The sequence below is a fragment of the Echinococcus granulosus genome, assembly GCF_000524195.1.
Source record: "Echinococcus granulosus chromosome Unknown EG_S00004, whole genome shotgun sequence".
Taxonomy (NCBI): domain Eukaryota; kingdom Metazoa; phylum Platyhelminthes; class Cestoda; order Cyclophyllidea; family Taeniidae; genus Echinococcus; species Echinococcus granulosus.
Genome location: NW_020170384.1, coordinates 1,785,123 through 1,798,989, shown reverse-complemented (window position 1 = coordinate 1,798,989; position 13,867 = coordinate 1,785,123). Strand labels below are relative to the sequence as shown.

At 42.6% G+C, this 13,867-nt stretch overlaps 1 protein-coding gene across 1 annotated transcript in view; it reads left to right on the top strand. All coding sequences in view use genetic code 11, as the record gives it.

Annotated features, from left to right (window-relative positions):
* EGR_01169 (Spectrin beta chain) overlaps positions 1-13,867 on the top strand; it is a gene marked incomplete at both ends in the record, with an annotated part of 44,452 nt that overhangs the window by 18,125 nt on the left and 12,460 nt on the right. The window contains 23 exons of the mRNA XM_024490418.1: positions 23-182; positions 670-879; positions 1,335-1,628; positions 1,706-1,945; positions 2,041-2,217; positions 2,855-3,043; positions 3,167-3,394; positions 3,444-3,569; positions 3,645-3,923; positions 4,008-4,220; positions 4,287-4,382; positions 4,623-5,006; positions 5,219-5,341; positions 5,395-5,586; positions 5,637-5,963; positions 6,216-6,518; positions 6,890-7,177; positions 8,697-8,978; positions 9,051-9,398; positions 9,707-9,922; positions 10,002-10,280; positions 10,348-10,604; positions 12,379-12,699. Coding sequence (XP_024355237.1) covers positions 23-182; positions 670-879; positions 1,335-1,628; positions 1,706-1,945; positions 2,041-2,217; positions 2,855-3,043; positions 3,167-3,394; positions 3,444-3,569; positions 3,645-3,923; positions 4,008-4,220; positions 4,287-4,382; positions 4,623-5,006; positions 5,219-5,341; positions 5,395-5,586; positions 5,637-5,963; positions 6,216-6,518; positions 6,890-7,177; positions 8,697-8,978; positions 9,051-9,398; positions 9,707-9,922; positions 10,002-10,280; positions 10,348-10,604; positions 12,379-12,699 — 5,532 coding nt within the window. The remainder of the gene's footprint in view (positions 1-22; positions 183-669; positions 880-1,334; positions 1,629-1,705; positions 1,946-2,040; positions 2,218-2,854; positions 3,044-3,166; positions 3,395-3,443; positions 3,570-3,644; positions 3,924-4,007; positions 4,221-4,286; positions 4,383-4,622; positions 5,007-5,218; positions 5,342-5,394; positions 5,587-5,636; positions 5,964-6,215; positions 6,519-6,889; positions 7,178-8,696; positions 8,979-9,050; positions 9,399-9,706; positions 9,923-10,001; positions 10,281-10,347; positions 10,605-12,378; positions 12,700-13,867) is intronic.

Genomic DNA, 13,867 nt, shown 5'->3' with positions numbered 1-13,867 from the left:
AACACCGTTTTCATCGCTATAGCTTCAGTCAGGCATGGGCAGATTTAATGGAGTTGATACGAAACCGAAGTGCTCATCTGACCGCTTTGAGTGCAGTAACACCCAAGAGTACCTCAACACTGGCAGCACAGGTGAAGAAGCACGAGGCCTTGGAGACCGAATTTGTCTCTATTCAGCAACAGGTGATTTTGTCATGATTTAACGCTCCCACTTATGCACTCGCATTTGGGATTCGGACTTTTAAGCTGCCTGTTATTTGAAACCCTACTTTTGACCCAATTGCATCCTTATTCTACGTAATTACTCTGTTCCAGAGTTTTTACTTCGGTTCTCGAATCCATGGTCACAGCTAACCGTCTATTACATTGATGCAGCCAGTTTTGGACCTTTAATTCTGATCATTTAGATATCTTTAATCCTCGAATTAAAGACAGCTATGGGGAATCTCCATTTACTGTAGACGTTTTGCCTACCACCAGCCTGAAACCGAACACTGCCTTTACTGATATAGAGTGCATTTGTATCGTTGCCTTCTTTGAAATGGGATGACAAATCTCATGCCAAAATGCCAAGGTTTCTATTTCATTGGCTTATGAATGGCTCACTCTAGACTATGCATGGTTTCTGGATGACTGATAATCTGATAATATTTGTTGTTTTCTGATCAAGGTTGATGATGTGATTAGCAAAGGACAGGAGCTGCTCTCAATTCTACGAGAATCAAAACCGCATGGTGGAAGGCGAAATTCCAAGACAGAAACCCTTATTTCGGACCGCAGTCAGCGCCTTCTAGATGCTTTGAAGGATCTCGAAGCCAAAATGGTCGATAGACGCAAACAGCTCAATCATTGGAGTCGATATCTCCAATTCTCTGAAAAGGTCTGCATCCTTTTTTCCGATTTATGGTCATGTATGCATATCCACAGAAATTATGCTCTAGACCATGGGTTGAAAGCGGAACCACTTTGGCTGGGATCCTCACTGATGTACACTCGAGCGACCGCTTATGATAAGGCAATACCATTTATTTGCTTCGACAATATAAGTGAGTGTCCTATCAGAGCTCAAACGGTGCTTTAAGTCTTCTGTATTGGTCCATAGCCGTGAGTTGGGGTTATTAGGACGCTCTGGAGATACACTTGGATGCATCTACTCCCGCTAGCTTGACTAACGGTGTCTGGATTGTTCAATGCACGCTATTTTCACCTAACACGTAATACTGCAGTATTATGCCCTATGAAAGGATCAGTGGGGCGCAGTTTATTGTAAAGTAGGTCTTTTAAAGGGAGTTTTGCCATTTAATAGCATTAAATCCTCGTTACTGCTTTCGGTAGGTGCGAGATGTCCTATTCTGGTGCAATGAAGCGGAACAAGAGATCGTCACAATCGAACCGATTGCCAAAACAGCCGCTGAAGCCTTCGCCATGATGGATCAGAAGTTTTCCACTGGTCAAGCTAATAACAACTCCAGGGTTCCTGAATCAATAGACTGCAGTCAGGCGGAACTCCTGCAGGCAAACTGCTTCCGCATGTCTGACGAGCTTCAGCAACGCTGGAAACCGATTTCGATACAGCTTGTAGCTGAGGCGGAGTCCATGATTGATGCAAATCACTTTGCAGCCAGTGATGTGAGTATGCCTTCTCTACATGACCTCGTATAACTGCGTGAATTGCGTCATATCCGTGGCCATAAATTACCTTCTAGCTGAAAAATAAGGTGGATCAGATGGTAATAGCGCAGCGATCAATCGAGGATGGTTTGAAGAATTACAATCGGTGGATTCTACAACTCCTTGATTTACTTCTGCTGAAACGCGAAATTTCCAAATTCTCCAGCCAAACCGTAATTCAACGCGCCCGAATTGACGCGATAATGGAGGAATGCAGCAGCGTTCAAACTGCTCCCAAATATGCCAGTTGTAATAAGCTTCATTCAAGCCTTGATGTGAGTTGCACACTAAGCTTTTGATGGTTCAAGATGCCATTAAAAGCATCCCTATAATTGTCCCCATAACTTCGTCTGGTCCAACTTTTTTGTAGGTGAAGAGTATGATACAGCGGACAGAAAACATAGTAAAGGTCATGAAAGCGAACGATGATAAAGTTGCCTCTCTGGTGTCCTCGGCGAACCTCATGATACAGAAGAAGCATTATGCCTCGACACAAATTCATGAAGTGATCAACAGAATGCAGATAGCCCGGGTCTCTGTTGGACAGGTAAGTACCCAAACCAAAACTCCCTAGCTCGATTAAACTTGTCAAGCCTGAATGTCCCTGTCCACAGCCCGATTGCTATGGTAATTGTAAGTGCGATACGGAACGTCTGTCCGTTTTATCCGGCTAAGGGGGATCATAAATATGAATTCCGAGACTGTGAACTGAAAGCAGGGATCTACTTTGGTACGGATAGTTAATGACACAGACGTGGAGCAACATTGTATACGCTGACATTACTTAAGTGACCTACTGCTGCGAATCTTGGTGTCGCACCTCAGTACAAACTGTGCTTGAAGTCTTCTGTATTGCTTAATGCTCGCGGATCTGGATTTTACACTACTGATTAATCAATGTCCACGCCACCACTGTTGCACACTATCTTGATCAATGGGGTCGGGACTGCTCTACACATGAACACTCTTGGCACGTACTGCCACGTCAGCATGCCTAGCGGGGACTTAAAGTTAGAAGTCTCAGTTTAAATAGAAATCGTCCCTTACAGTGATTGCTGTTTTTTGAGAAACTGATACAGGATCGTTCAAACAGCTTATATTTGGGGATCTGGGGACTGGTTATACAATTGAATATGATTTAGTGTTAAAATTTTCACTGCACTATTTGCAACGCTTAAAATCAGATCTGTGCTGATCATCTGGAGAGCCTCAATCGACGTCTTGAACAAGTCGTGTGGGAGGAAGATGCTAGTGATACTGAGGCGTGGCTCACAGAACGGGAAAGTGAGTTGAACATCATGATGACACCGAAGGCTCTGCACCGGAGTCAGTCAATTTCGAAGAGGAGCTCGTTCATTGAAGAGGTGGCTGCTGTGAGGACTCAGCTTGAGATGCTGCAAAGACAAGATAAGTTCCAGGCAAGTGTCTCAATCAATCAGAACAGGGCAACATAAAATTGCTGTGGAAAGTTGGCAAATGGATCCGTCTTTTTTCAGACATCAATTTTGGGCAACAAGGATCACATTGATGAGATTCTGACACGTGGAGCAAAACTGGTAGAAGTGGAGGGGAAAATTCCTGCTAGAGAAGGTAGCACTAATGGCCAAGATATCAACAGTCGCTGTACAAATATCAGCCGACGTTGGAAAAAGCTCAGAGATTCACTTGCATCTTCGTCTTCCGCATTGGAGGCGTCCCGGGATCTTTCGCGCTATCAAAATGAGGTATGATCAACTTCGTTGTATCGGGTCTAAAGCTCCTTTTTACATTCAGGCGGATGCTTTGGAAGGATGGCTTCGTGAAAAGGATATCCTCCTAGCCAAGGGTGATTTTGGATCTGACTATGATCATTGCGTATCTCTGAAGGACAAAATCAGCGAACCCGCCGCTGGAAAAATCGTGAGTTTTATCCTCTTCCTCTTATTGTTAGTTGATATAGATGGTGGTTTTCAGCATATTCACTTCACTATTAAGGTGAACGATGCCACAATCCGCGACTTCCGATCGCTTTCCGACAGAATTTTGCAGTCACTTCGCAAGTCCCCAATGGGAACGCATAATTCCATTGTGGTTTTGAACAAGCAAACTTCTGACTATGTGGATGGACGTACCGCCGACATTTGCGACCGCTGGAGTCGTGTCCAGGAAAGTCTTAGTAGATATGCCAAACTGTTGGAACTCGCTGCAACCATCCACGAGGTTATAAGCAAGGTTGACGGTCTCCTTATCCAAATCAGTAATCGTAAGTCAAAGGTGAGAGAACAATCCAATTTTAACAAGAAAATTATATTTTAGCTTTTTATGCCGCCAACATATTTGAATGGATTTGTCTTTTAGGCCTCCGTAAGGGACGACCTGGGGAAAATGTTGACCGTCAGTGAATTGGAAGCTCTTTTACGAGAGTTACAGACAAACGAACGGGATGTTGCTGCTATTGAAGCACAGACGAAGAAAGTTGAAGAAGAAGCAAAGAATGCGGTTGAATCATTTGCCTCGAATGTTCCCAAGACGCAGACATCTGCTTTAATTCAACAAATAAACAGCAAGATGGTAAGCCGGGAGCAATTTCACAGTCTTTCTTTGCCTTTCTTAAACTCCTTTATTTTTTTGCTACAGAGTTATTTGGAAGCCGTAACAAGGGAAACAAAGGTGCTTCAGAAGGAACGCCGTGAGTTGCTTGAATCAAAGCTAGCTGCACAACGCATATTGGAGGTGAGTTGGCGGTGATATATGAGAACTGACACCAAATAAGTTATTACTATCCCCTGTCACTGCTGAATTTGATATGTTCAAATGTAAAAGTGGTCCTGTCTTCGTGAAGTTCCACCGATCTAATCAAGTTTTGGCTAGAGTATACCATTCGTTTCATATCATCAGTTTGTTATCCGATACCCAAGGAGCCAAAATGACCCGCTTCCACTAATAAGGTGACCTGTGGATATCTCTCTTCAGGGCTGCCGCCAACTTGTCGACTGGTCAAATGGAGTCGAGAAAGAGCTGAAGCCGCATATTGTGGGCACAGCAATGGTAGGACTAGTAGGCAAGCTGGCCATGCTAAAGGTGGGAAAATCAGCTACGACGGACGGAGAAAGTGGGGAGAAACGGCGGGCCTTTATCGTGCGCATGCGCCGACGTCTCACCGACTGCCAGTCAGAACTGCCACTGCGACAGCAGCAACTGACGCGACTACAGTCACAGGCGCAACAGTTGAAGTCTGAAACAATGGAGAGAAAGGCCGTACCGGGTGAAATAAAACAGGCAGATGAGGCACTCAAGAGGGCTGCCGATATTCTTGCTCGTCTGGAGATTCAAGTTGATATTGAGGAGAAGCGGCAGGTTTGTGATCCATTTGGTAATCGCTATGGTTTTTTATGTTAGATTGCTTCTTTTTTGGGAGGGTAAGACCCAGTTTCTCTGAGATAACATCTCTCACTCGTCCCTATCTTTTTGAACATGTCGTGTTCTAATCATCCCTATAGACACACAAAAGAGGTAGAACATAGACCAAGGTTATGGGTTATCTAATGGAGGATTCATCTTCACTTCAGGCTTTTGCAACTACTGGTAAACAGGAGGACCGTTGGATAGAATCAGTGCAAAGCCAAGCTCAACAAGCTGTTAAAAGTGCTTTTCGCGGTCTTGCAACAGATTCTGATAACAGTGACGATGAGGTGAGTTCGCTTGTTTGTTCACAATCTCACACGTCAATTTTGTGTTTCTCTAGACGGACCAGCCAATGATTGTAGCATCTACGAACGGTATACAGCAGTATGCTGCTCCTCCCTCTGAAATATCACCGCAAGCTTGTCTGGCGATGCTCGATTCCTTGGCTTCGAGTCTAGAAGACCGAAATACAATGAAAAAACAATTTGATGAACTCCAGCAGTGTCATACGACTTCCAAAGAAGCTAAAGAGGTAGGCTTTGGTTGTATGCTCCATTTATATGTAATAAATACCCTTTTTAGATTTATACACCAGACAAGGTGAAGGAGGATAAACAGCTACTCGACAAGACTCAAGCTAGGGCATTAATGATAAGTCAGATGATCGCAAAAATGCGTGAACAAGTGGAGACTCGTACGGAGTGTGACAACTGGTTCGTGTCGGCCAACGAAAGTCTAAAGTGGATGAAAGAAAACCAATCGCTGGCTGCCATTACCTATGACTGGCGTGTTGTACTCAAAAGATTTGGGGAAAACGTTCCCGGCTCTGAGAATGACCAAACATGTGGGCCCAAAGGGTCGAATGGAATGGCCAGGAAGATGGCTGCGCATCGGCGCTTCAATGTCGACGTAAGCTAATATCTCACACCTCAAACTAGTTTGAGGTTCCTAGGTATTTTTCTAGAAATTCACGCTGTAGTAACATCCTCTCCCTACAAGTACTTGGAAGCACGGCTATTTAAAACAGTTTTTTTTTAATCAGGTTGACAGAACGATTGCTCGTGTAGCACTTTTTTGCTAACTGACTTAAATGATTTATAAATACATGTTCATTAATAATGAGGTCAATATTAATGAAGTATGTGACTTTTCTACACTCAGATTGACATCGGTCTAGAAATGGTCGACCGATTGTGCGAACAGGGCGAGCAATTGGTTCGCTTGAATCCCAAGAAGGCGACCAAGGTGAGTCAAATGGTAGGGCAGTTGCAAGCAGCGGCCACGCAACTTCGCAGTACCTGTGCGGAGCGCGCATTGCGACTGAACGAGGCCAACGAGTTGGTGAAGTGGGGCCAGCTCATGGATGAGGCCTTAGAGGCAGCCAAACATGCTGAGGCCCAGTTGATGTCCGATGACTACCATAGAGGCGAGAATGGACTGAAGCGGTTGCTAGACAAACATGAGGTGAGCTCTTAAAAAGGCTATATTCTTAAATTTTTTAGAACAAATCCGAGTATTATTCTTGTTCTATTCTGCAAGACAGGCAATGATTTCTGTCACTGTAGCATGAAAATGAATGAAATGGAAATGAAATGGAAAAATTATTTGAACATATACTTACTGCTACGTTTACCATTGTCCTCTTAGACGTGAATATACTTGTATACACTGATGGGCTGATCTATCTTCTTCTCAATTAGTTAACTAGCAAAGTTGGCAAGAACAAGTGTCAAAATTCTTATTCGAGGGTTGAAAAATCCTTACTAAGTTAGAATCTTCAAAATTAGGTTGTCTTCTGCATTAATAGATAAAGTAATGCGACGGATTTCTTCTAGGTAATAGCTCGTGACATTCAGGAGACTCAGAGGGCTCGAGCGAAGAGTCTCTTGAAGACAGCTACTGAGGCGGAGAAGAAAGGTCACTTCGCGGGTGCAAGGATGGTCAATGAGGCGAAGGAGTTAACCAACACCGTGGAGGTTACACTGCCGCAGTTGGCGCAGGCTCGTTTGGATGCCATACAACTTATGATTACCTGGCGTCGACTGGAAAAGGATTTGCGAGTAGAAAATGACTGGCTCAAGGAGCAGCTCAACAGTCCCCTTCTCGACATTCAATCATCTGCCGTGAGTCTGCCATCAAATTTTAACCATCTCACTCTTAAAGCTTAATTAGCAGTGATTTTTAAAAATATTTGCGGCTCCACAATGCAAGCGTGAGCAAAATTTTCCAATTTTACGATCCTGTGTGAGTAGGTTAAGTTGATTTTTCTGAATAAGACGTCTAAACCCCTTGCTGAACTCTTTTTTTCGAATTAGTGCCGTGCATATAATGCTTTTCGGTTGACTCTCTGTGCGTCTTGACTTCGTAAAATCATTCAGCGTCAGTCCAGCTTTTAAAATAATCCAGAAAATTGCAACGTATTTTATTGAGGACTGCATAATATTTGATTTATGATGACAATGTTAAATATTTTTAAAATTAGGGTGTTCCAGTCTAAAATAAAATTATTTGACTCATTTTATGGATGACACCCAAGACTAATGGAGTAGCATGGATCTACCGTTATATCCACTTTGTACATTTTTTGTATATTTGACAACGTTGAGTCTCTATCTCGGATCATTGCCATTAATTTCGAGTTGAGATAAAGACGTTCCGTCAGCACATGATTAAATAATAAATTTCAGTAAACACTATAAGACAGCAATTACTCTTATTTTTCTTTAAAGTCTGTAAACTGCTAACTGTCGGTCACTTTTTTTTCATTGTTACACAAAAAACATAACTCTAGCACCCCGAGTCTTTCCTGTCCGTTCTGGAGGAGTAGCATAATGCCACTGCACATCCCCATTCACTTTAACGTCGTCCACGCTGCTCCTCTTGGTCCCTATCCCACTTCCAGTATCATAATGCGATCTGTGCTTCAAGAGCCACATATAAGTCAGAAACGTCAGCGATTGAATTAGTATGAAGAAAAAATGACTTGATTTAGGCGTTGGTGGAACATCTCGTCAATTCCAAAGTACTAGGAGTTTTAATTCCGTTGTGAATTGCAGTGAAGAAAAGTACCTAGCTTTAAACTGTTGCCGTAGTATTCCTATTAGCAATCGCTTCTCGTTGGAATACATGTCCGGAAGCAAAGCCATCTACTGTATCATTTCCGCCTCCGCCTCCTCCTCCTCCTCCTCTTATTCAAATGACACCTACTCATCTTTCCTTGATTCATCCAGCTACCGAAATTGTGCAGTAGGTACCTACATACCTTCATGTAGGTACTATAGACAGGTCTACCATGGCGTTGTCAAATCGCTGGAGCATTCCTGTTACTTCCGTTTACCTATTCATTCCTGCAGAATAGTAATTTAGTGTTAATGTGCAGGAATTATTCCTTCAAATATGCAAAGAATTGGGTCAGCCTTCTACTCTTACAAAACCGCCCAGGGAGAGCGGCCAAGGCTCCTGACGAGAAAGTAGTCGGTTTATGTTCTCTCTTACACCATGAAAGAGGCACAGATGATGATGGTCAAATGTATAAGTAGCTACGTGTCTACATCCTTTGCTATCCCTTGGTACTTGCAAGAAAACGATCTTAACAATGTCTTCAACCTTAACAATTTTTTTTCCTTTTGAATGTACATTAAGTTGCAAAATCTTGATCAAAACACTGCGACGAGACAACTGAAATCGCTATCCGAGTTGGCTTCTTGTCTGGCAGCCCAAAGTCCCAAAATTGACGAGATTGTAGAAAAAGTAAATAAACTGACCAACGACGATTCTCGGAAGACCAAATCCCTTCTAAGCGACCTTGGGACTCTTCAGGAGGCTTCCCATTTAGCCAATCAACTCATGAACCAGAAATCCGAATTGGAGTCACGAGTCGGTGCTGTGGGTACATGTCTGATCACCGAGCATATGTATCTTCAGGTATGGACGCGTTTATGAAGGCCAAACCTTCATTGCGTGGAGGTGTTTAATTTGTTTTTTTTTCCACGGTAGCATGTCCATGACATTCAAGAAGCACAGGAGTGGATTAAGGCCCATCTTTATCCAGTTTCCAAGCTAGCACCAATGACAGATTCCAGTGGCACTAAAGCGGCCCTGCAGAATGTCTCCCGTCTACGTGATGATGTTTCAGCCTTTAGACGAAGCACGATTGGTCAGCTCTCAGCGCGATTGCAGCAGCGTTCTTTCACAGACGACGCAAACGTCAACAACTTTGTGCCACCTGAGGAGAGAACCCAGGCAATCGTGAGCGACGATCTGCGCAAACTTGTTGAGAAGCACCAAGGTAGCACTAAAAATCCAAATCAAAAGGACATGCAGGCAAACCTGAATAGAGAAATGGTTAGTTTTGGCCTTCTTTGTTACTTGATTTTGACGATTAATAGTTTTCTTCAAGGTACTAAGGTTCCATTATCTTTTATAGCATTCTAAAGATATTTTTAATTTAGGTATTAAATATTAATAGTAAAAGGCAAGCTTAAATCAAAGTCAAGATCTCGTCTGAACCAGCTAAATTTAACAATCGGACAGATTTCCTGCCTGACACCTCCAGAAAGCTTTAGCGCCCTTATACACAAGAATGCAATTTTTGTCAAAGTTGGAATCATATCTAAGTGCAATTGATGCAAATAATTTTTTTACTATTGAAGGCGAATCTCCTAACCAATTTTGATGTCCTATCAGCATACCTGGAGCTAATTGAAGTTCGTCTAAAACTGAGGATAAAAATAAATGCGTACAACACACAAGGCGATGAATTCAACCAATTTTTATCCAGCTTTGACGCTGACATAGAAAGCAGAGACTACGGTGTGGATCTGGACGAATGTGAAACTCTCTTGGCCAAATTTACTGAGCGGATGGAAGTAAGGGCGGCCTTGAATTAGAGACTACTTATTCTGCTAATAAGTAAAAAGTGCTTTGACAAGTATTTTACGCACTTAGAGCACTTCCAATTCGGGCACCTCCCATTTAACAAATCTGACTAACCGCGCCAAACAGCTCACAGAAACTGCTGACGACCTGATGGGCAAAGTTGATACGGAAGAGCAAAGAGTAAAGAAGTCACGGATGCAAGAGTCGGATGGATGGACATCTGTACCGCAGGAGCTTCTCAATCTACGTAGTGATGTTCAACTCGACATGAAAACCGTACAGGAGAGACAGGTTGAACTAACACAAAGGTGGGCCTCTGTGCGTACTTGCATGAAACGAAGGAGGGAGGTAAGTCGAACCGACTTTCTTTTCCCCTTTTTGGCGCATGAACCATTTAACAATGAGGATCTTGTAGAATCTTCAATCCGCAATGCGAATACATGTTTACATGTCCGATGTGGACGATCTGCTTGAGTGGATTGTAGACAAGTCGCCCGAAGCTCGTGACAATAAGAAGAGTGCCGCTCTACTCGGTCGTATTTCCAGTCTGAAAGCCACACGACCTGAGATAAATCCTCAGACCTCCACTGGCCTTGAAAGGGCTCTCAATGAGCAAGAGAAACTGCGACGAGAAGTTAATGCTATGAAGAAACAAGTCGAAAAACAGGAACAGTAAGTTGGATGTACAATTTAACTAACTAGAAAAAAAGTGCATGTATTAACACCCACTAATGCAGAATGAGTATTTATTTCTTTAAAAGTTAATAATAGGTCATTTTAATCTCTGGCTATGTTTATAGTAAAAACGTAAATGCAACATTTTTCTGCGGAATTCTGGGTCGTTTAACACAAATACCATTTACGATAAAAATCCAAATCCTTATAATCGTTTTGAAGGACACTATAAACAAGTGCACATGAAAGGAATGAAAGACACAAGAGCCATTGGTGTGAAATCAGTGGACAGATTAGTAATAAAAAAGTTACTTCAACAGTAGTTGGAATCAGCGTCTATGTGCTGTTTGTACTCATAACCTGGCCAGCATTCCAATCACAAGTTAGACATCCTCTATTCGAGTATTGGTGGAAATGGCGAAATGGTAGCAGTTACTAGGGCTTGAAAATGCATCTCTTTTATGCCCCAGCCATTTTCCAAGTGGCATAAGCTAGAGGTTTTCTAGTATTAAGTGAATTTGAGCTGCTTAAGTTATAAATATTTTGAGCACAAGCATGCTATTTTGTCCATCCTAATGTTCTTTTATGTAAGAGTTCCAGCTCTCGTTGCCTTGACATCACTACTAGCTTTAAATCTCGTCGTGGCAGCATAAAAACAATTTAAACACTAGTTTAAAACATTTGGACTAATGATTTGGTTTTAAATTTGAGTCAAACAAAAGTCAACAGGTGAAAGCGTCTGATACTTTTTATTCATTGGAATTATCACTATTGCAATCTACAGGGCTTTTTTAATGAGAGGCTGACTGCGAAGGACACTTTCGCGGAAGACTTTGTCGCTAAAAACAAACAGCCTAGCGCTAGCCGCCTCCGTTTCTATCTCGCTTTTATTTCACAGCAGTCTGTTCTCTTTCGCATGTAATCATGTGATCACCTAATGCCAGTGCCAAGAAGAAGTGTGACATTCCTTCCTTCATCCCGATTGTCTTCTTTCGAGTACTTTTTCGTAGTGTTTGGCATGAGTTCTTGCGTTTTCATGTAAAGCTAGGAATATTTTTTCCAACTGCCCGACCAATTTCAGCTGTTCCAGAGGGAGACGTTCTTCTCGCAAACCCTCAAGTCGTATTGCATCGAGTAAATCTACCTCAAAGGGAATTTTCGCTGTGCAATTCATTGCTCGCAAAGGAAGGATAATCATCTGGGGATAGAGTGGGGTCTTGGAGGTACTGTATGGATGGTAGATCAACAGGGATTTTATGTTCTCTTATGTGGAGTACAGAAAGGGAGTAGAGTAATATAAAGTACATCGAAAAGGAGCGATAGACCAGCAATGCTTCATAACGCATAAAAACTAGTATATTTTACAAGTCCCTGCAAGATGAAAGAAGTCAATGTAGCGAATCACGCAAAAAACCGCAGACTTCCTCCGTCTACTTAGTAGGCTGTGAATTATTTATCAATACACATTTCAATTCAGACAAAAGCACACTAAACTTTTCCACGAGTTTTTTACCAACTACAAAGAAATCGCATCTGAACCCTTCTAAGCACAAGATTGCCAAAGAAGGGGTTTAAAATTTTAGGAGTCTGGGAAGTTAATGCCTACCTCTATTGTGTTTTGGCCAAATCAAAAGGCTAGAAGTAGGTACCCTTTCTTAAACAGGTTATTATTCTCTACTGTTTTCTTAGTGTCTAGAATAATGACATATTTGGGTACTTCCTCATTATCCACCGTGTGTGAGAACCCGTCAAATGATTTTCCTGTCCACAGAGAGTGCGACCGCCTGAAACAGGACTGTCCAGACCGCGCACCAGAGGTGGAAAAACAATGGAAGCGCCTTGAGACTGCTTGGAACTCGCTACAGATAGCAGTGGGTGGAGAGCGACAGCGACTCTCAGAGGCTCAGAAAGTGACCCAGTGGCAGTCACGATGCGACCTCCTCTGTGGCTGGGCTGACAAACAACGCCTTGCAATGTTGGCTGTCCAGGAGATTCCCATTGACCTCAGCGAGGCCCATAGCCTCCTCGATACCCACAGACAGATACGCTTACAAATCACCAAGCGCACGCCAGAGAGGGAAGAGATTATCAGGTGACGATTGCTGCCATACTACCTTTTTTATGAGGGACGTTAAAGTCAAACAGGATTTTGAATCAATGCAAGAGAAGCACACACTTTAAGGAGTATAAACCGCCTCTATTATACCACATATTCCTCTCGTTAGCTTCAGAGTAAGAGTTTGGGTAGCACAAATAAACCACCTTACGAAAGTGCACTATACTTTGTCATCGTTACTAAAATCGTGACTTTAGAGAGAGTTCTTTTAGGAACCCACACTTCATTAACAATAATGATGAGATTGGGAGTTCTGGATTTTTAATTAATTGCAGCATTCACCACTTATGCGATTATCAAAAGCGAATAGCCCTCTTAATATGCAGCATGCATGCTGGTAAATGATTCACCATGTTCAACATTTTTACGGAGACGTGCCTTTCGTGTACAATTTCTCCGCGTGAGTTAGGCGTCGATCTAACGTCAAGACCTAGGAGTTCCGCACGCCTGACTGTCGGGACTGTGAACTGGGATCCTCACTGATGCACGGTTGAGCAGCCGCAGGTTAAATGCCGATACCGTTCAAGTGTCTAGACAGTGCCACTGGGCTTGCCATCACAGTATAAGCGGCACAAAGATTCCATAAAACCACAGACGCACCCGTTCATTGTGACAGATGCAGGCCATTCTGACTAACAATGTCTGACTGTACTCCGGCTATAATCAATGAGGGCTTACCACCCCGTATAGCTCTGTCACGATGACATATCTGCCTAATCCATGCGCTTAAGCTTAAAGGCTTCTCTCTTATTAATTTCTGTTCCATATGCCTCAATACGTAGGCAATAGTTGAAGGCATATTTCATTTTTTCAACAATTTGGATGACAAAATTTATGACGTTCTCGTAAGCTGTAATTAACAAACTGACTCAGTTTCAATGCTCGTAACTTTAGGACGTTTTTGCTGTTGTCTCGTTTCAGTACCCACCGACCAATAAACAACTTACATTTATCCACTTTTAAACCACCTTAAACCTTTTTAGTTTCAAATAGACCGGGTGTATGTTTCATAAGCCACTTAAAGAATGCAGTTTCTCATTATCTAAAGTTTGCATAAGTGAAGCACATACCAGTAGGTGAGATACTCCGAGAGTTCCCTGAAGACAAATGAAGCCACAGTACTCGGAGAGAATATGTATTTTCT